The sequence below is a fragment of the Nanorana parkeri genome, unplaced genomic scaffold (genome assembly GCF_000935625.1).
Source record: "Nanorana parkeri isolate BGI_ZX_2015 unplaced genomic scaffold, ASM93562v1 scaffold482, whole genome shotgun sequence".
Lineage (NCBI taxonomy): Eukaryota > Metazoa > Chordata > Amphibia > Anura > Dicroglossidae > Nanorana > Nanorana parkeri.
The window spans coordinates 991,854-1,010,719 of NW_017306750.1; the positions used below are offsets into that span (position 1 = coordinate 991,854).

Consider the following 18,866-nt stretch of genomic DNA (forward strand, 5'->3'; position numbering starts at 1 on the left):
GAGATTTCAATCATTTATTAAGCAATGGGTCAGATTTGTCATCCTCAAACCAGACCTCTCTGACAAATCCCATCGTTTGACAGGCGGAGCAGAAACAAAAGCAACCTGTTTGATGTCAGGGAAATGCCTGGGGTATCATTTATAATATTAGACAACGTGATTACAAGACAGTTAACTGCTGTGCTATAGAACGAGTAATACAAGCATCACATAGTGGAATAAAATGTGACCATTACACCTTGGTCAGAAAGATGTAAATCCAAGTCAGGGCGGCTAACATCTCTGGCTCGAAGGGAAGGCTGGTCAGGAATTGGATTTGTGTGGTGACGGGAAACAATTTAAATATAAGCAAGCCTGAGTGGGATTCCTGTACAAACCCAACTACTGTTCTGATTGGTAACTTTGCATGAAGGAAGAACCAAGTAGCCTCTCAGAGATGGATCCAACAATATTACCATGATGATGGTGACACATCTAAGTCACACTCCGCATATATTTCAGTACTGATCATCCAAAATTTAGGACAACTTTGTAAGTTCCACCCATACTGGAATAAAATGCCATCAATTTCACAGATTTCAGCCCTTTCAGGTTGTCATGGAGAAGGAGATTGAGGTCTCCAAGGCAAGTCATGGCTGATGCCTACAAACCGGAGCCCAGAACTCCTCGTATCATGGATTCTTTTTGCTTGCCAAAGTCACTGTTCCCTCAAAGTTTATGAAATTAGTTTTGATGAACTTGCTAAAGGGTAACAATTTGGAAGCCTTTAATGTTTAGCTCCAGAAAAACAGCTAAAACGCTATTGACATTAATGTAGAGTTGCTCTTCCACCTGCCAAAGTAATTGCATTCATGTCCAACCATTTCTGACATATACAAAGCTCTGCCACCTAGCCTGTTGACATAATTTTTGTCTACTGCAGCTAAACACTTTTAGGTCCCAGTTTCCTCCACCCAGGCAGCAATTGGACAGTAAAGGAGCATCAACAGGCTGCTGAGGTCACCTCTCTGTTCTCTCGTCAGCCTGTTCCTTTTTGGCACATGTGAATACAGGACACCCCAGTGGCCCCCAGGTGCTGCCTCTCCTTCTCCAAGTCGAAGACCTGGCTCACACCTGCACGTCGTGGGAACACTTATCCTGTTCGCCGCACGTCTCCATTGAATTCAGTGGGTTGATAGACATGCGACAAACACATCCAAAAAAGCTCATGTAGCATTTTTCGCACTTGGCAAACGCGAAGCAAAAACGTGCATCTTGCTGGCCGCGTTTGGGGTGCCATTAGGCATGAATATAAGGAAATAAAAGAGGCAGCTAGTTGTTTTTAAAAATGAAATTATGTTAATACATAAATAACTGCATTCACACAGTTCAGGTGTGGCTACCCCTGCGCTACAAGGGTTAAGTGCTCATCTATGGGGCACGATTAAAGCTGTTACTTACCTGATCCCTATCATCTCCACCTAAGCCGCTATACCAGCCTCTTCTACCCTTCCCTCCAGCAGTCTAAGGACCTTTGACATCATCACATCTCATGCTTGTCCAATGACATGCATTAGAAGTGAGGACACGGGGGGACATTCTAACATCCAGAGTGAAGGGGAGAAAAAGTGAACACTGTCCCCCGGGGAAGCCAGTTTTAGGAAAAAAGGAGAACTTAACCCTTGCAGATCTGGGGAGCCCCACTGCATAGGTAAGTTTTTCATTTGACTCGGGAAAGGGCTGTAGGGATATATAGGGAAGCATAGCTAGCAACATTTTAAAATGATGTTCTGTCTGTCTGTCGGCTTACCCAATTATGAAACTTTTTGAAAGAAACAAGGTGCACCATGACCATCAGAGCACAATTATTAAACTAGATTGTGAGATCCAATTGTACCTTCAAAATATGAATTCTAAAACAACAAAAATCTAAACAGAATGCAAAATTCTAACCAAGCGTCAAATGATGTATAAAACAGATCTCTGATAACGGACTTGCATGCCATGAAAGTAAGCTTTAACGCTTGCTCTGAGCGTCTACTAAGGTAACATTGCCTGCAAACAGACATGCTTGACCTGCTGCAGTTCCACGCCTGACCAGCAGATGTCCAACGAGCACACACAAAGATAGCATGCTGCATGTGGCCAGCGTCATTAAAGAAGAACACACAGCTTCCACCAGCCTGGCCCCTTGAGCATGATTATAGAAGGAATTATTCACTTCTCACCGCTCATATCAAGCGAGTTGCCACTTCATGCTAGGCTACCGCAGGGCTTCGGCTGTTTCTGCCTGCACGGCTCACTCAAGCAACAGGGGGTTCCCCTGACCGCAGAATCGTTTCTGAAACGCGCTGATTGCGCACTCAAAAGCTGGTGATAATTGATCGCCGGGGTTATGAAGACTTGCAATCAGAACTGAAAGAGTGTGTTGGTTTTATCCGTGGCGACGGCTCACAGTTCTACAGAATACATTTTCATATTTATATATTGGTTTTAAAAAAAAAAAAAAGCAGCCTGCAACTGACCAGTACTGCAAATGTTTAATCCTCAGGAAGAGTTCTCTCATTCCTCCAAGTCATACATTAATACCAATGGAGTGTCTTACATCTAATCCAAATGAGGAGAAATATCCATTTACTTTAAGTGCACCCGTGCTTTTCATACGAGGAGCAAGTCAACAGGTTCACTTTACTGAATTGAACCTGTTACCAGTTAAAGCTGCTTAGTGGGGAGCATACATGCAAAGCTATATGTAGAAATGCAGATATACTCTAAACGTGCCGAGCACCCCGAAACGTACAGTCTTATTCACTAGAGAGTTCTTTAGCGTCAGATATATTTTCTTCCTGTATGCATACCAAGCATACCCATCGCAGTATTCCGCCATCACCCAGGGTCAAGCCTAGAGTGACAACACTGCTCCTCCACAGATACAGTATGGTAAGTGAGCGTGGTCACCTTAAGACAGGAAGTGTGTTAATGGCAGGATCAACAGGTGAAGATAAAGAAAAACAAAAAAAACAACCAACACATCTAGGGACTGGTAAGTGTGTGTGTATATGTATGCATGCATGCAATATTATATATATATTTTTTTAGGAATGCACCGATATATCGGCCGCCGAAACATATCGGCGGAAAATTGCACTTTTGGCTAAATGCCGAAAGTGCCATTTTCCTGCCGATACATCGGCGCATCCCCGCTTTCTTTCCTCCCCGTTGGGCGCTGCTCCGTGTCCTAGCGTGTAGGAGAGAAAGTGACAGCCGGCCGAGCGCTGCGAGACAAAAGCGCTGTGAGTGGCCGGCGTCTCTCCTCCCACACCGCTCGGTTGCCTATCACAGTGCGGCAGAACGGTGTGGGGGCGGAGACAGCGCTGTCACAGGTGCGGCAGAACGGTGTGGGGGCGTGGACAGCGCTGTCCTCTCGCACCGCTTACTCACCCTCCTGTGACAGTGTGTGTCAGAGAGGAGAGCAGGCTACATACACTCAGTGATCAGTGATGGCTGAGTGTTTTTTGTAGATAATTGAGGACATAGTATGGTTACTATATCCTCAATTATGAATGAATGGGAAGTGATCTACATCCCCTCCTGTTCATTCATGATTGTGGTTATAGTAAACATCCCATATCCTCATGTTATCAATGAACAGGAACACTCAGTATAGAGGATTCCTGTTCATTGATTACAGGGGATACAGAAAAAGAGATTGAGGACTTTGTGTTCTCAATCTCTTTTTCTATTTTAAAAGGGAAATATCAGGGGTCTGTTTAGACCCCAATATTTCCCCGAAGCCCCTAAAAAGTAAAAAATTTAATTTTTTAATAAAAAATGAATGAAAAATGTAAAAGTTTATAAAAAATAAATAAAAATAAAAAAATGTTAAAAATTTTAAAAAATTAAAATAAAAACATTTTCGGTTATCAAACATTGGAATTGTAAAGAACCATTGGCGACCTGGCTCCTGGGATTTGTCCAGCCCTATTTTACACTCTAGACTCTACATATAAAAATATATGAGAATCCGCAGGATGGAATAAGGATCTTGGCTGGAAGACTTTCTCCCCATGCAGTGCTGACTTTTTATAGCCATTGTCTGCGGGTTAACGTGGACAAATTTCAAGGGGATATTTAAACTCAGGACCAGAAAATGTGGTTCTCTGTGCTGTCTCCGCATGTGGGCACGAGTCCCGAGGTAAGAGAGCCGCCGCTGTGTCCAGAATATGGAGGTTAAAGCTCGCCGCTGTTTGATGCATTATTTCTGCGCTGGGAGTTTGAATTCACATAGTTTTCTAAGGCAATTTCATGTTGGCTGGAAAAGAGGGCGTGAAATAGGCCTTCAGGGCACAATGACTGACAGGCCGAGGCCTAAAGCGGCGGGGTACGCGCGCTGGAAAGGAAGGTAAAACACTGTGACAGCTCATCACACAAAAATAGCCTGTGTGGTACATGGGTATTCCCAGAGATCTCTATTATCTGCACTGTCTTTCTCTCACAATCTCTCCCCTGGGACGGGGATTATATAAAAAAAAATTACAGAATCTGTTTTTCTGAGAGGCACACACACAATAAAAGTCGATGTCGGTAATAAAATGATGCACATAGCAAAAAGCAATCTGATTCATTTCAAGCTCTGAGCACAGTCTGTGCCAAAATTGTCAACTAAATCAAGCAGGAAGAATGCAAATAGTTCGGAGCGCCATAAAATTTCACAGCGTTCGGATAAATCTCAAGGGGTCACCGTTCTGACAACGTATTCTGACATTTCAGGTCCTACGGGGCAGGCCGCAAAAAATAAGAAAAACCCACAAAAATGGGGGTGTTTATACCAAATGTGCACCTCGGAGCAAGGCCAAGGTGATCTGGTGCAAGATTTAAAGGAACCTTGTTACAATATGGCAGGCCAAAGCAACAGGTTCAAGGATCAGGTTCTTCCTCTGAAACGACTGTGGGTATGAAGTTCTGTTCATTGAGGTTTGCTTTTTCTTTACCCATTTTTTTTTTCTTTCATTTCTCTATTGGATGAACTTGGATGTTGTGTGGACTTGTCTTTTTTCAACCTATGTAACTATGAAAAGTAAGGAAGCTTTCAAAGTTTCCCTACCCTTTTTGCTCCCCAACCACTCCACTGAGCTCTTATTTGCCTAGTTCATGACGCCAAAATGACATGAGAAATCCACATAGTAATCTAAACGGTTCTACTGCACACGCACAGGGAGCAACCAAGCATGAACAATGTGGAGTGGGCCCAGTCTCCAAGGGAGCAGCCAATCATGAATGTGCTGGAGAGATACAAGACCCCCAGAAAGTTGCCCATAATGAATGAGCTGAAGAGAGACAAGACCCCCAGAAAGTTGCCCATCATGAAAGATCTGAAGAGGGAGGGGTCACAGAGAATGCAGCTAATCATAATGAGCTGAAGTGGGTCCAGTCTCCCAGAGAACAGCTAGCCATGAACGTGCTGGACTGAGATGAGTGACCCACAGAGCAGCCAATCATGAAGGAGCTGGAGAGGGACGAGCCACCCAGACAGCAGCCCATCATGAAGGAGCTGGATATGGACGAGCCACCCAGAGAGCAGCCGATCATGAAGGAGTTGGAGAGGGACGAGCCACCCAGAGAGAACCCAATCATGAAGGAGCTGGAGAGGGACGAGCCACCCAGAGAGCAGCCAATCATGAAGGAGCTGGAGAGGGACGAGCCACCCAGAGAGCAGCCGATCATGAAGGAGTTGGAGAGGGACGAGCCACCCAGAGAGAACCCAATCATGAAGGAGCTGGAGAGGGACGAGCCACCCAGAGAGCAGCCAATCATGAAGGAGCTGGAGAGGGACGAGCCACCCAATCATGAAGGAGTTGGACAGGGACGAGCCACCCAGAGAGAACCCAATCATGAAAGAGTTGACGAGGGACGAGCCACCCAGGGAGCAGCCAATCATTAAGGAGCTGGAGTGGGAGGAGATTACACACCTGCTTCTCTTGCAGTTCACTTCAGCTACACTATAGTACACGCCTGTGCAGAAAACCCATTGAAAAACAGTGTCAGATCATCCATTATACTGCTCATTGTCACTGTCAAATAAAAGCACAAGATAAAATTGTCAGCCTAGTCACAACCACTTTATGTAAAGTACTGGGCCATAAAAGAGCAGCAGAACAAACAAAATAATTCATACAATCCCAAAAGCGCATTAAGAATAATGAAGAAAATAGCATTTTCTTATTCATGCAGTACTATAATTGTGGCACAGTCACTAGGTTTCCTCATGAGCGCACAAACAAGCCCTGCTCAACTCCCAGCAGCCTCCGGATTGCATAAACAGCGGCCCCACTGGGGCCCTAACTTCGAAGAGCCGGATAGGCAAGCTACATTTCCAAACAGATGTTCTCCTCATCTTCCTCTCCCACAATACAGATGGCTCCGTTCCCCCTTCACGGCTCCTGAGGCAGTTCTGCAGACTCAAGGCTTTCAGACGACACGCTCAGTCAGTCCTGGAATGCACAGGTGTCGCTGAACTAGAACTTTCAGCATGCCCTGCCAGATACCCGATTTGACTATATATGTGCCGTCCTGTTTATGTCATTAAAATAAAAATATGCACTCCGTCATGTATCAAAATATTCTCTGCAGCAGGATTTTTCAACTCATTTAAGATTTTGTAAAGAAAAAATTTCTGCAAAAGGTGTCACGATCTTTAAGTTGGCCTCACTTAGGCCCCTTTCACACCAAGGCGGTTCGGCCGCGCTGAACCGATGACATGAACCATCCCATACATTGCTATGGGGGCCGTTCATGTGACTGTGTGGCTCCGCGCCACCTGAAATGCTCCTTGACCCTGATCAGCGCGGTTTCCATATAGATTGCAATGGAACTGAGCGGATCAGTGCAGTTTTCAGCGTTTTTAATTGCGTTTCAACGCTGAAACGCATTTAAAAACTCCCAGAATCGCCGGTTTAAAATTTGTGCGGAAACAACGCTGATCCACAACCACCCTGGTGTGAACGGGGCCTCATAGCAGAACTCCTGCCAAATGCAAGATAAAAATGATTAGCTAAAGAGTAAAACAAAATAACAATATTTTCTTCTAACAATGCTGCAATGTCCACCATCAATCCAGATATTTCCCCTGCAGTATTGTTTTCTACCACTAGATGTCACTAGATTGTTTCACTTTTGGGGTTTTCTCCAGGTGTTGTCAATGAAGCTGGCTCCTAAAAAAAAATTCCTGCTGGCTCCTGCATTGGACAGACTGGCTCCTGAAATCCATAATAATTTATTTGTCCACCCCTGGAGTAACTGTAGCCTTCAAATGCACAAAATAAATTCTAGGCATTTGTGATCATCATCAATAGGTTGTTTATCCCAGGCAGCGTGTGTTCGGTCAGCTTTACGTAGAATGTAAACGGTAGCTTTGCTGATGAATAACCCTCGGAGGCAATGACCAGTATGGCACTCTGCAATCTATCGCACCAGGAGGGGGGTCAATTAAAAACCTGCAGTCTTCCTACACAAATCGATAATGCCACTGGACAGCTTTCCATCACTAATGGAGAAATCATTGCACCAGTAAGTAAATAGATTTAACCTTATGAAGAACCAATGAAATGGAAACAATAAGAAACAAAAAGGTTTATTTTTAACCCAAAAGAGCAAACTATCCTCAACACTAAGCCGTGGTTCTAAAAGGAGGCCTTGACCTCTATAGGTTAATGCCGACCTCCATCCAGAAAGACATAAAAGACACAAATAAGTGCAGCTCTGTTTTCATGAATTCGCCATTTAATATTTATTTTTTTAAACAACAGTGATTTAGGTGGCTAAATTCTGCAATCAGCCTCTTGCAATCTCCTGCACAGCAGAGCTCAGACTGGAATAGGTAGAAGCAGCACAAGGAAGAGCTTATGTGTTGACAAGTAGGCAATGCCGACAGAAGGAGAGAAACAATTCAGGTGCTTGCAAGAAGCATGCTGGTTTGAGAAGAGAGTAGAGTTACAGGTGAGCTCATAGCTGTGCTGCTTCTCCTTTCACTGTCCAGTCACAGGCTGGGGGAGGGACAAGACCTGCAAGTGTTACTTAACTGCAGAGGAGAGGAATTAGGTCTCTGTCCCTGCCAGAACCCGATTATGCTCAGGACTAGATGGACAGGACTACAAATCCTTTACCAGGTTGAACGGCTCCCATATATGCAGCTCTGCAGAGAGTTCATCTTTAAAGGAGAACCCCCGGGGTTTTCAATAGAAAAGGGTAAGCCAAGTAAATCTATGCATTATACTAGCCCGTTTCGCCCAATCCAAATGTCTTCAGGTGGAACATTCATCAGGCAGCCAGTAAAATCCCCATATACATTTATTGGACTGGTCTGCGGAGGAGCGCACGTTTACTGGCGATATTTATCTTGATTGGTTTCCTGTAATGGTTGACTGAATGACTAACCGTGATCATGAATCATCTCATCATCATCTGGTAAAAATCTAATATTCAGATAGCTCTTTTAACGTCACGTTAAGTAATCAGCGCGTGCAACGCTGGTGCGGGCTGCCGGGTTGCAGCCAGAAGTGATCGGAATAATGAAGTGGTCTTGTGAGCACCAGCCAAGACCCGTAAATCTGCCCTCGCCTGCTTCTCCGTGTCAGGTGAGACCTGCATTTCCATGAGCTTGTAGCTGTTGATTATTCTTATAGCGCTGGCTGCCACTCGGTACGGCACCCCAGGACATACTTTAAATGAGATGTACATCTCAATGTACCTTGCCCGGTAAAATATTCTAAATAAATGCTTGTTCTCATCAGCTATTCTACGACAACCCACCAGTCACCGGCGGAGAAGCCAAGCCGCTCCATACTTAAAGGACGGAATAAATACCAAAGCACTGTTACAAAGCCGGGCACGGTTCGTAGAACGCGGACCTCTGATAGGCAGAGGTGTGGCTATAAGGACTGTTGTGTATATCTCGAACAATAAGCTTTGAGGAGAACACACAAAAGAAGCACGTCTCCTCCACGGCTAAAGAAAGGAATGAGCCGGGTGCTTGCCGAGCACGTCCTCACTTCAATACGAGCCCATACAAACAGAAGAATACGCTTTGAGGGTTCCTTCAGCCAAGTGGTGCTGCAGCTAACGATTATTGTTTCGATTAATCGATTAGTTGCATTAAAAAAATTATCTCTCCAACTAAATCGATGATAATAGTTGCCAACTATTCTCATAATTGATTATCGATTTAATCGATTAGTTGCATTAAAAAAATTATCTCTCCAACTAAATCGATGATAATAGTTGCCAACTATTCTCATAATTGATTATCGATTTAATCGATTAGTTGCATTAAAAAAATTATCTCTCCAACTAAATCGATGATAATAGTTGCCAACTATTCTCATAATTGATTATCGATTTAATCGATTAGTTGTTGAAGCTCTACAGACAAGGATGAGTTCCAGACAGGAAAGATCACCACTTGATACAGGTATGCGTTGCTTAATAAATCATTAAGAAAATTTAACAACAAGCCCCCACCTGGTCTGTTAAAATATACCAAAGTGTGTTGTTACATCTGTTCAATAAGAAAAAAAAAAACATGATCCTATCAGAAATCCAGTGAGCTCCTACCGTTCTTTTTGAACTGGCAGTGAGCCTGTAACAGAGCGTTCAAAGGAATCTTATTAGTAGGTAATAAGGCTAATGTGAACTACAGCACATTCCGCGTGTTATGGAGGAGTAGAAAGACAAGTGTTCTGTAGTCCAAATCAGAATCAAACAGTATAAGAGACTTATTAGCAACTAATAAGGCTAATGTGAACTACAGCACATTCCCCAGGTTATGGAGGAGTAGGAGGACAAGTGTTCTGTAGTCCAAAGCAGTATAGGAGTCTAATTAGTAGCTAAGGCTAATGTGCACTACAGAAGGCCCCCTATGTTAGGGAGAGGCGGCGAGGGACAGGTGAATCAGAAGTGAGCAGCATTATAATAAAAAAAACATGAAAGAAGAAAAGTAATGCAGCCACCACATCTAAGGACCCGTTCGCTGCAATATGTGTTTTCGCTCTTGGGTTTATATCGATTTTAAATGTAATTTAAATATTAGCCAATATGAGTACCTGCCTTTGACTTTAAATAAGCTGTTCTCCTCTGCAGAGTAAGCCTAGTCACATTTCTCTTTAGCCCTTGAGAAGCTCACAAACACACCATTTTGGGATAATATGGATGAACCTATCAGGAGGCTTGGTTCAGGTAAACAGGAACTATGGCAGGAATATTTCACTGCTAGAGTCCCCAATGGATATGTGGCCTGCTGGCAAATTAGCTCACCAGATTCTCTATACAACACATTGGGACGCACTGACTTTTTAAAACTATTCTCGTGGAAAAAACATTTGCAATGACTGAATATCTTATACACTTATGATGGCCGTCCCATCTGTGGCTGCTGATTGAAACGATAAAATTATTTGCATCCCCGACCCTACTGTAAGCATTGAATACAGTCTCGGCTCTAGTAGAGAAGATAGTGGGGCGCTCGTCCGGCACGCTGGCCAGTCACAAAACTTTTTGCATTTTTTAAGTGCTCTGTGAATGATCATGGGGAGAGTAAACCATGTGATCCCCCTTGTCCATTCACAGAATGCTTGTGATGTTTAGGAAAGGTCAAAACTGCTGAACGAGCGATCCATTATTTTCCCTGCACTAGATCTTAGCCCAAAGTTCGGCTTTTACAAAACGGAAGGAGTTGCATTAAAAGAATTGATAACTGTAACTAATGCAGCAGCCGATCACAGATGGGACGCACATCATTAGAGGAAAGACTTTGTTTTTTCTGGAGTTCCACTTTAAGGTTCCCCAACCATGTTTGTTGTTTAACACGCTGAGAGAAAGTACACACAGGGCCTTTGTCACCCAGGTATTTTTTTTTTGCTAATAACATATCCTCCATAACTACCTCCTCATAGTTCATTTTCCCTACATCAGCCTGACAGATCCGTTCTGTCAGCAGTGTTTTTCGGATTGCAGTACGGCCACTGCACACAAATTATATGACAGAAACTTTCCGCCTGTGACCCTGTAATGGTAGAAATGCATTTCTCAGCTAACAAGGGAATACAGAATACAATTTGTGTTAACGGTGTAATGTGGGGAAAAAAAACAAAAATCGACACATACATATGTGGGTCTTTCATTAAATCCTGATATCAGCTGGTAGCGCAAGAAATGCTAGATTCACTTTCTGGGTGTTACAATTATGATGACTGTATAGAACGCGGTTTTGTGTTTCGCAGGGGAATGCCTTTTTTTCTGCTCCGAAAGCCAAGTTTAAATGTTTGCTGAGATAACAAAATAATATTCATGTATTTCAGGGGAAAAAAACTACTTGAAAATAGAAAATTGTGCAAAAACGACGTCCTATAGAAAGCTATGGAGGAAGTGCAGACATGTTCACTCAATACATCACAGGTCATACGACCATCACTAATTCACACTGCATAGCGGCGCACCTTTCACAGGCTGCAATGTGGTAATTCATACAGATCCCTGTATGTCTGCCTTGTATTACCTCACGTATTATATAATTTAACTTAACACTTTACATACAAGTATTCTTTATTCACAAGTATGTCACCATTTATGGAAAGCCTAGGAACTGCAATGAAGTGGCCCTTTTCCCTCCTCAAAAAAAAACAAAACCAAAGGATGCACGCAGCTCTGCATGTTAAATTTGAAAAATAAACATTTTGTAGGCAAAATTAAATTTCCCTTGATCCCACTTCCTGTTTTTTCGAGGCACTGGTGATGTTGCCAGGTCCTTGCTGCTCCCTGGAAAGGCAACATCACCAGTGCCTTCCAGAGAGATCTTGTTTTGTAAACTGTGAGCTCTCATAGGGGGAAAAAAAGCTTTTATTTTTTCCTCAACAGATGAGTATAATGTATGGAGTAGAGCTGCAGCTAACGATTATTTTCAAAATCGATTATTAGCCGATTATTAAGTTCGATTAATCGGTTAATCGGATAAACAATAAAATACATTTTAAAAAATGGCTCCAGTGATGGACTACTAGTTTGTATTGAGATTGTAGTCCATCACAGGAGCAAGCTTGGAGCGGTGGAAGTAAAAAAAAAAAGTGTGGTGTGCAATATAGTGAAATGGAAAGTTTATAATTATACAGCAATCAATGCAGAATGGCACCGGCTATAGAGGACTACAAATCCCAGCAATAGTACATTTTACAGCGCAATGCAGAATATCACCAGCTATAGAGGAGCACAACAAATCACAGCAATAGTACATTATAGCTGGCGGTATTCTGCATTGCGCTGTATAATGTACTGTTGCTGGGTTTTGTAGTCCTCTATAGCTAGTGATATTCGCCATTGCACCACTGTATAATGTATTATTGCTGGGATTTGTAGTGCTCCTCTATAGCTGGTGGAATTCCGCATGGCGCTGTATAATGTATTATTGCTGGGATTTGTAGTCCTCTATACAGCGCAGTGCAGAATATCACCAACTATAGAGGAGTACAACAAATCAAAGCAATACATTATACATACAGTGTATAATGTATTACTGGGATTTGTATTCCTATGTATAATATACAGCACAATGTACCATCAGCTATAGAGGAATACAAATCCCAGCAATACATTATAGAGCACCATGTGTGGGAAAGTGCAGGCTTACCTGAGCAGTCTTCCAGCAACTTGCTTCTGAGATCGGGCCTGTCTATCGGCGGCTGTCATCCCCCCACACCTCCTCCTCCTTACTACATCTCCCCGCGTCCCTGTGCCGATCGTGGATGTGGGCGGGTGGTGAGTGTGAGGCGAGAAGGAGGTGTGGCGTGTAGGGGTCTGGCAGCGGTGAGCGTGAGTTGGGGAGGAGGTGCGGCGCGCAGCGTGTGTGGAGCCGTGAACAGGGCCAACTGATCGGAAGCCGATTAATCGATTATTGAAAAAGTTGACAACTTTTTCAATAATCGATTATAATCGATTATGTCGATTAGTTGTTGCAGCCCTAGTATGGAGCATGCACGGGAAGAGGTACATGCACGGGATGAGGTGCATGGCATTTGCGTCTCATCTCACTCATGCGCTGTTCGGCATTACGATAGGGGAGGCTGCCAGAATATAATAGCAGGCACAGTCAATCCATGCTCTTTATGGTGGGTGAGTGAATTGAGTCACTTTTATAGTATACAGTGTGTGGCCTGCTTTAGTCCCTGACTTGGAAAAGAAAATGCAGATCGAGAGCTCCAATTTTACTAGCTGCATTCTTGTATCAAAGTCAAGGGATCAGCAAGACTGCCATCAGCAGTGGAATACATAACTGCTACAATGTATACTTTTACAACAATTTGTTGCTTTTATGCATTGTAGGGCTGCAACAACTAATTGGTTAAATAGATAATGAGAATAGTTAGCAACTATTCTCATTATCCATTAGTTGGTTGGGCGAAGGAGGGAGAGGGATAGAGAAATAAACTTTTTTTATACAACCAATCGATTAGTTGAAAAATAATCAGTCAACTAATCGATTATGAAAATAATCGTTAGCTGCAGCCCTAATGCAATGTTTTGGATATAATCACTTAGAAGGAAAAAGGTACTGGTTAAACATATGCACCACCGAGCAGAAAAAAAGGTTCAATAAACAGAACCGTTCACATTGGCTATGACCCATTACAGGGAGGCTCCCATACAGTGCTGTAGACTGCTACTGCCCAAATCAGGGGTGGGCAACTCTGGTCCTCCAGCTGTGCCTTTACTACAAATACCAACATGCCTCTGCGAGTCAACATATAACTGTCAGTCTTGCGATGCCTCATGGGACTTGTAGTTCAACAACTGGAGGGCAAAAGTTGCCCACCACTGGCCCAAATCTTGAACACAGTCCTAGTTCTGGGACTGTCCCATTATTGTACAGAACTATGCAGTGAAGTGCTCTGTTCCGAAACTAGCATGACTTATGACCGAGATAAAGGCAGCCTCCACCTGAGGTGGACTAAAATGTGAAATATTAAGGAGCTTACAGAAACATTCCTACGTTTTAAAATAAACCCTCCTCCAGTATATCGAATGACCCCTCGCAGTGCGCGGGATAGGTACACTATACATTTACTCAGTAGCTCCGGCGTACGCTGCTGCAGCCACCTTGTCCTCAGGAGATGTATAAAAATCTAATTAACCAATTAATTTGCAAATATATTCTAATGTATTCCAGGCAAGTTCTGGTGCTGTGAAATGAACTGACAGGGAAACCATATGCAATGTACAAGGAGAGGACTTCATTAACTGCGAACGTTCTCCCAACATGGGATAAAAATGGTGTTTGCTGTACGTTTACCCAGCAGCCACTGCAGCTAATGAGAAAATGTGTTTGCACTTCCATCATTTTAATTTGTTTTTTCATGTTTTGGGTAAACCAGAGATAAATTCCCAAAGCACGCTTCCCTAAGCAGAGTTACATAAGACACATCCAAAGCAAGCGAACTGTACGTTTAAAGGGAATTTCGTTTTTTAGGGTATATATCTCTGATGCTGTTAGCTAGAGGCTAAGCTACAGGAAAACAGCCAAACACCACAGTTTAAATACACAAATGTGGACAGCTTTACCTTCCAAAGGATTTGCAACGTTGTGCAGCCATTCATGTCATCCAGGTACCCCGCCAATTCAAGGAACCATACTGCAGACTACACTACAGTTTAAGATGAGTTAGACCCTGGTTCCCCCCACTTCGCCCTCCATGTAAAAAAAGCTGCATTAAACCAAAAAATGCACGCATACCGTACATTAGTAAAAAAAAAAAAAATGTGGCTTCCATCCGTGGTGCCCAGGTAGGGGTGACGTTACAGGACTATTAGGTGAGATCCTGGAATCATTGCTGGAGTATCTTTTTGGGAGATGGAAAACATCAGCATTTGCAGTCAAAAGGCCTGTAGCATGGTCCTCCTCACCTGGGCGCAGTGGGCAGAAGCTGGCGTGTAAGGTAAGCCAATTTTTTAAATGTATTCCCAATATGTGTTTTTCTTTATGCAGCTTTGTTTTTCACATGGGGATGATGGGTCTAATCAGCCCATTTTGGGATAATTACTGAGCGATAGGACCTGGACCAGGTCATTAGTCTGCTTTCCTTCACTTAAAATGTATGTCAACAGCGCTAAGCAAAAGAACTGTGATTGGCTCAGATAAATGCCCTCCCTCTCTCAGTCCGAGTGCTGCTGTGTAAGGGATTTTAGGAGGCAGATACGAAACAGCTACTAATGCTACATCTCTGTAAAAATCCATTACATGGCTGATTGATTTGGATGATAAATACAGCATTAAAGTGACACTAAACTCAGGAGTGAACCTATAAAATGCATTCGAGTAGCTTGTAGATCTTCAAATCATCTCTGAATTGGTGCTGACACTGTCCTTCCTTCTGGAGGGTGGCTACTTTTGTTCCCCATGGTCCCTGTGTGTGTTGTAAAGTAGCCACCACTCCAAGCTCACTCCCGGGATAGAATACAATCTCAATATAAATTAGTAAGATATACATATACACACACACATATTTTTTTTTTTTTGATTGCCCTTCTCCCCAGAATTTTAAAGCTGAACCGGCTCTTGCTGAGCTGCCCCGTTCCAGAATGATAATGAATTGCTTGCATTACAATCACACAACACATTATTCCATTCATCATCAGGAAATTTAGAATGCAGAGATTTTTTTTTTTTTCCCGGAATGGCAGAATGTAAAACATCCATTACAGAGCATAAAAAAAGAGCACGCTGTCGAGTGCTTTGGTTTTCCTGTTGCTGCAAGGCGAGGTTAGTGTGTTTTTAGATTATGAGCTAGATGAGATTTGCCGCACCAGGTAGGAGGTTAGAAAACATGCCCTACTGGGCCAGCCGACAGTCTCTAGCTGGTGGAAACAAAAACCTCCCATATAATTTAGCATGCAAGGCAAATTACTAGGTTGCAGTTAAATGCCGAATTATAAGCATTGCACGCGGCTCAATGTGCGGAGGAGAGCGGGCCTGGGAAAACCACCGCAGCTGGAGAAGTTTCCGTTCTCCAGGAAAAGAAAGGTAAAGCAATGAGGGGGGAATACGGAGCAGCAACTAGGCTGCAGCCTCACAATACCACAATAAGTTATGAACTCAGTCACTTATTACTAATTACCCAATTACTCGCCCAAGACATAATACTTAAACGCTGGAGGGTAACACGATCTTTTGTAAAATGGACTAATCTGAGCAAATGATGTGAAAATATTTGTGTTGCTTCCGCTTTCTCCAAAAAAAATGTTTTTCGGAAAGGCAACTACGCATTTAGGGTACAAATGACTTTATTAAAGTGCGAACGAGATAAAAGCTGAAGGAAATAAATCCTTTTTATGAGATTTGGAGCAGAAGTTCAGCAGCTTGCTTCAGTGCAACGTTTGGGGCCCAACTAAAGAGAAGGGGAAGAACGATGCAACACTGCAATTCACAATAATTGGTGTCTTGAAGGGAACCTGTCATGAGAGTCATACGTGTACTCAACCTTAAATTATTAGCTGTTTATCTGTCATGCCTCTGTATAGGATCCTTTAAAGTGACATTAAAGTCAAAAAAATGTTTCCCTCCCCCCCATGTTAATGTCAGCACTTACCTTAAATGATGTCTCTTATTCCGACATTCTTCTTCTTTCCTGATGTATTCATCTGTCCCTCCAGCCGTGCGGCGGCTCTCCGATCCAGCGCTGACTGCATGCGGGTGCACGCGTCCATAGAGACTTACCTTGTGTCATTGCTCGTCTCCCGGACGAGAATCGGAACTGCGCATGCGCCCGCCCCAAGATCCTTTGCGGCCGTACGAGCAGTTCCTGATTCTTGGCACGGGGCGCGCAGCGATAACGAGGTAAGTTTAAACCTAGTTAAAGCGTTTTGTTTTTTTGTTTTTAACTTCTTGCCTATATCTACTGCTTGCTTGCAGTAGAAATAGGCAAAAAAACGGAGGCAATGGTTTTCTTTAAAGCTGGGCAATTTTTTGAAATGTGCTAAATTGTAGCCTGTGCCTCAGTGTTACAACACATGAAATGCTCCTAATTGTTCTAGGAACAGCATTTCCTGTTAAGGAGACCAGTCATCCCAGCTGGCTATTTGAGCACAGGGTGACTAGTCTCCTCAACAAACAGGGGGGCACATACATGACACAACCTCTGCAGACATCACCCATGATCCTAAAACCAGGCCAAATTGGGTGATGATGTCATGCGGTCTGCAAATAAGATTTTCTCCCAACAAAAAGCAAGTTAAAAAGGGGGGGGGGGCTTCTCTTGATAGGTGGGAGGACATTTAGACTTGGCCAGAAAAGGTCTTGAAGGAGGGTCCATCATGTTTTCCACCCTCTCCTGTCCCAGAGACACCAGTGGCACAATTTCCTGTGTCCCCGCACTCTCCCACAAACTTATGATAACGCTACCACTCTCTTATCCTGGGATAATCCAATGTATCTATTCTACATCGTGCATAATCCATCAGTCTAGCCCAATATCATCGTTCTGCATTGCAATCGCCATGTCAGTTGGGGAGAGTCAGGAATTTTGGTTGGGCTATCTTGCCAGCAGAGAGGAGATGAGATGCACAAGGCCAGCTTGCAATTCAACCTCCATGCAACAACAAAAGACTGAAATATCAGTATGCATGTTATGGAACGTGCCTTTGAAGGCAAAGCCTAGTTTACATTACCATTGACTTAAATTATTGATGTGACTCACATTTGTACAAGCTTGTGCTGACATATTTAAAGGGTTATATCAGTTCCCCAACAAAGAGGGGGAACCAAAATTACTCCGACAAATTGGTTCCCTTTGTCGTCCCCACAGTAGTCATACCTTTGGGGAAAAGGATGTGCTTTTCACACGGCTGGTTGATTGAAGTGAATATTCACACTATGTTTTGAATGAAGATTCTTAGCTCCTTTGGTAAATAAGCTTCAAAAGTCTCTCTCAACAACGGCTAAGATAACAGCTGCATAGGGAGTGCATTGTTTTCAGTGTTTCAAGACTCATACCTACATTCGGAGAAGGAGCAGTGATGTACACCCCACTGTGTCACACTGCAAAGTTGGAAGCCTAGACTAATAATGTACATACATTTCTTAAGATATAAACACATTTTGTTGACATTACATCACACTAGCGCTTTCGCGTTTATCTAGACTGTAGATACAAGCAAAGATCTGATTGCTTCCATAAAAACAAGCAAAGATCTGATTGCTTCCATAACAAAAATTACCAAAATTCAGTGCAAACCTTTAATAGTATGAATAAAATGCTTCTTTCATTTCAGGCATACAAAGCAGACAGGAGTGATCTTCCCTGCTCTGTAAATCTCTTATGCCCCGAAGGCAAGCAAAGCACCTGCTTTTAAACATTCAATAAGTTTTTGACTGCTAGTTGACTGTAGAAGATTGCGATGAGGTCTGTGGCACACAGGAAAACATCATCATAATCCTCGGCAGGCAGGCAGCCAGTCAGTGATATAACACAGTGGATTAGGTTTCCACACCTAACGACACAGAACAGAGGATGAAGGTGACGGAGGGTGACCTGCTTGCAGATGTGCCAGCGGCCTCCAGCATATGGGGCAGTGAACGCCGATGGGGGCCCTCCAGCAAAGGGTGCATCAAGTGCGGATTTTCACGAACAAATCCCTGACAAAACTGCAGGATTTCAACACCTGTCCCGGGGCCGTGGACTGCCCGAAACAGAAAATGTTGCTAATCCCGCCAACATTAACCATTTAATACAAGCTGGATATCAAATGACGAACTTTAGAAAGATGGCGTGATCAGAAATAACAGAAAATATGTTAAAGAAACGCGGGGAGGTGGATTTTGGCTTTATTTGTATACTTCCCTTTTTTATAGG

The 18,866-nt window shown here is 43.2% G+C and overlaps 1 protein-coding gene across 1 annotated transcript in view; it reads right to left on the reverse strand.

Annotated features, from left to right (window-relative positions):
- Window positions 1-2,866, reverse strand: part of EXT1 (exostosin glycosyltransferase 1) — a 64,165-nt gene extending 61,299 nt beyond the window's left edge. Inside the window, exon 1 of the mRNA XM_018560853.1 lies at window positions 2,847-2,866. Within this exon, the coding sequence (XP_018416355.1) occupies window positions 2,847-2,866 (20 nt within the window). The remainder of the gene's footprint in view (window positions 1-2,846) is intronic.
- Window positions 2,867-18,866: the final 16,000 nt, after the last annotated feature.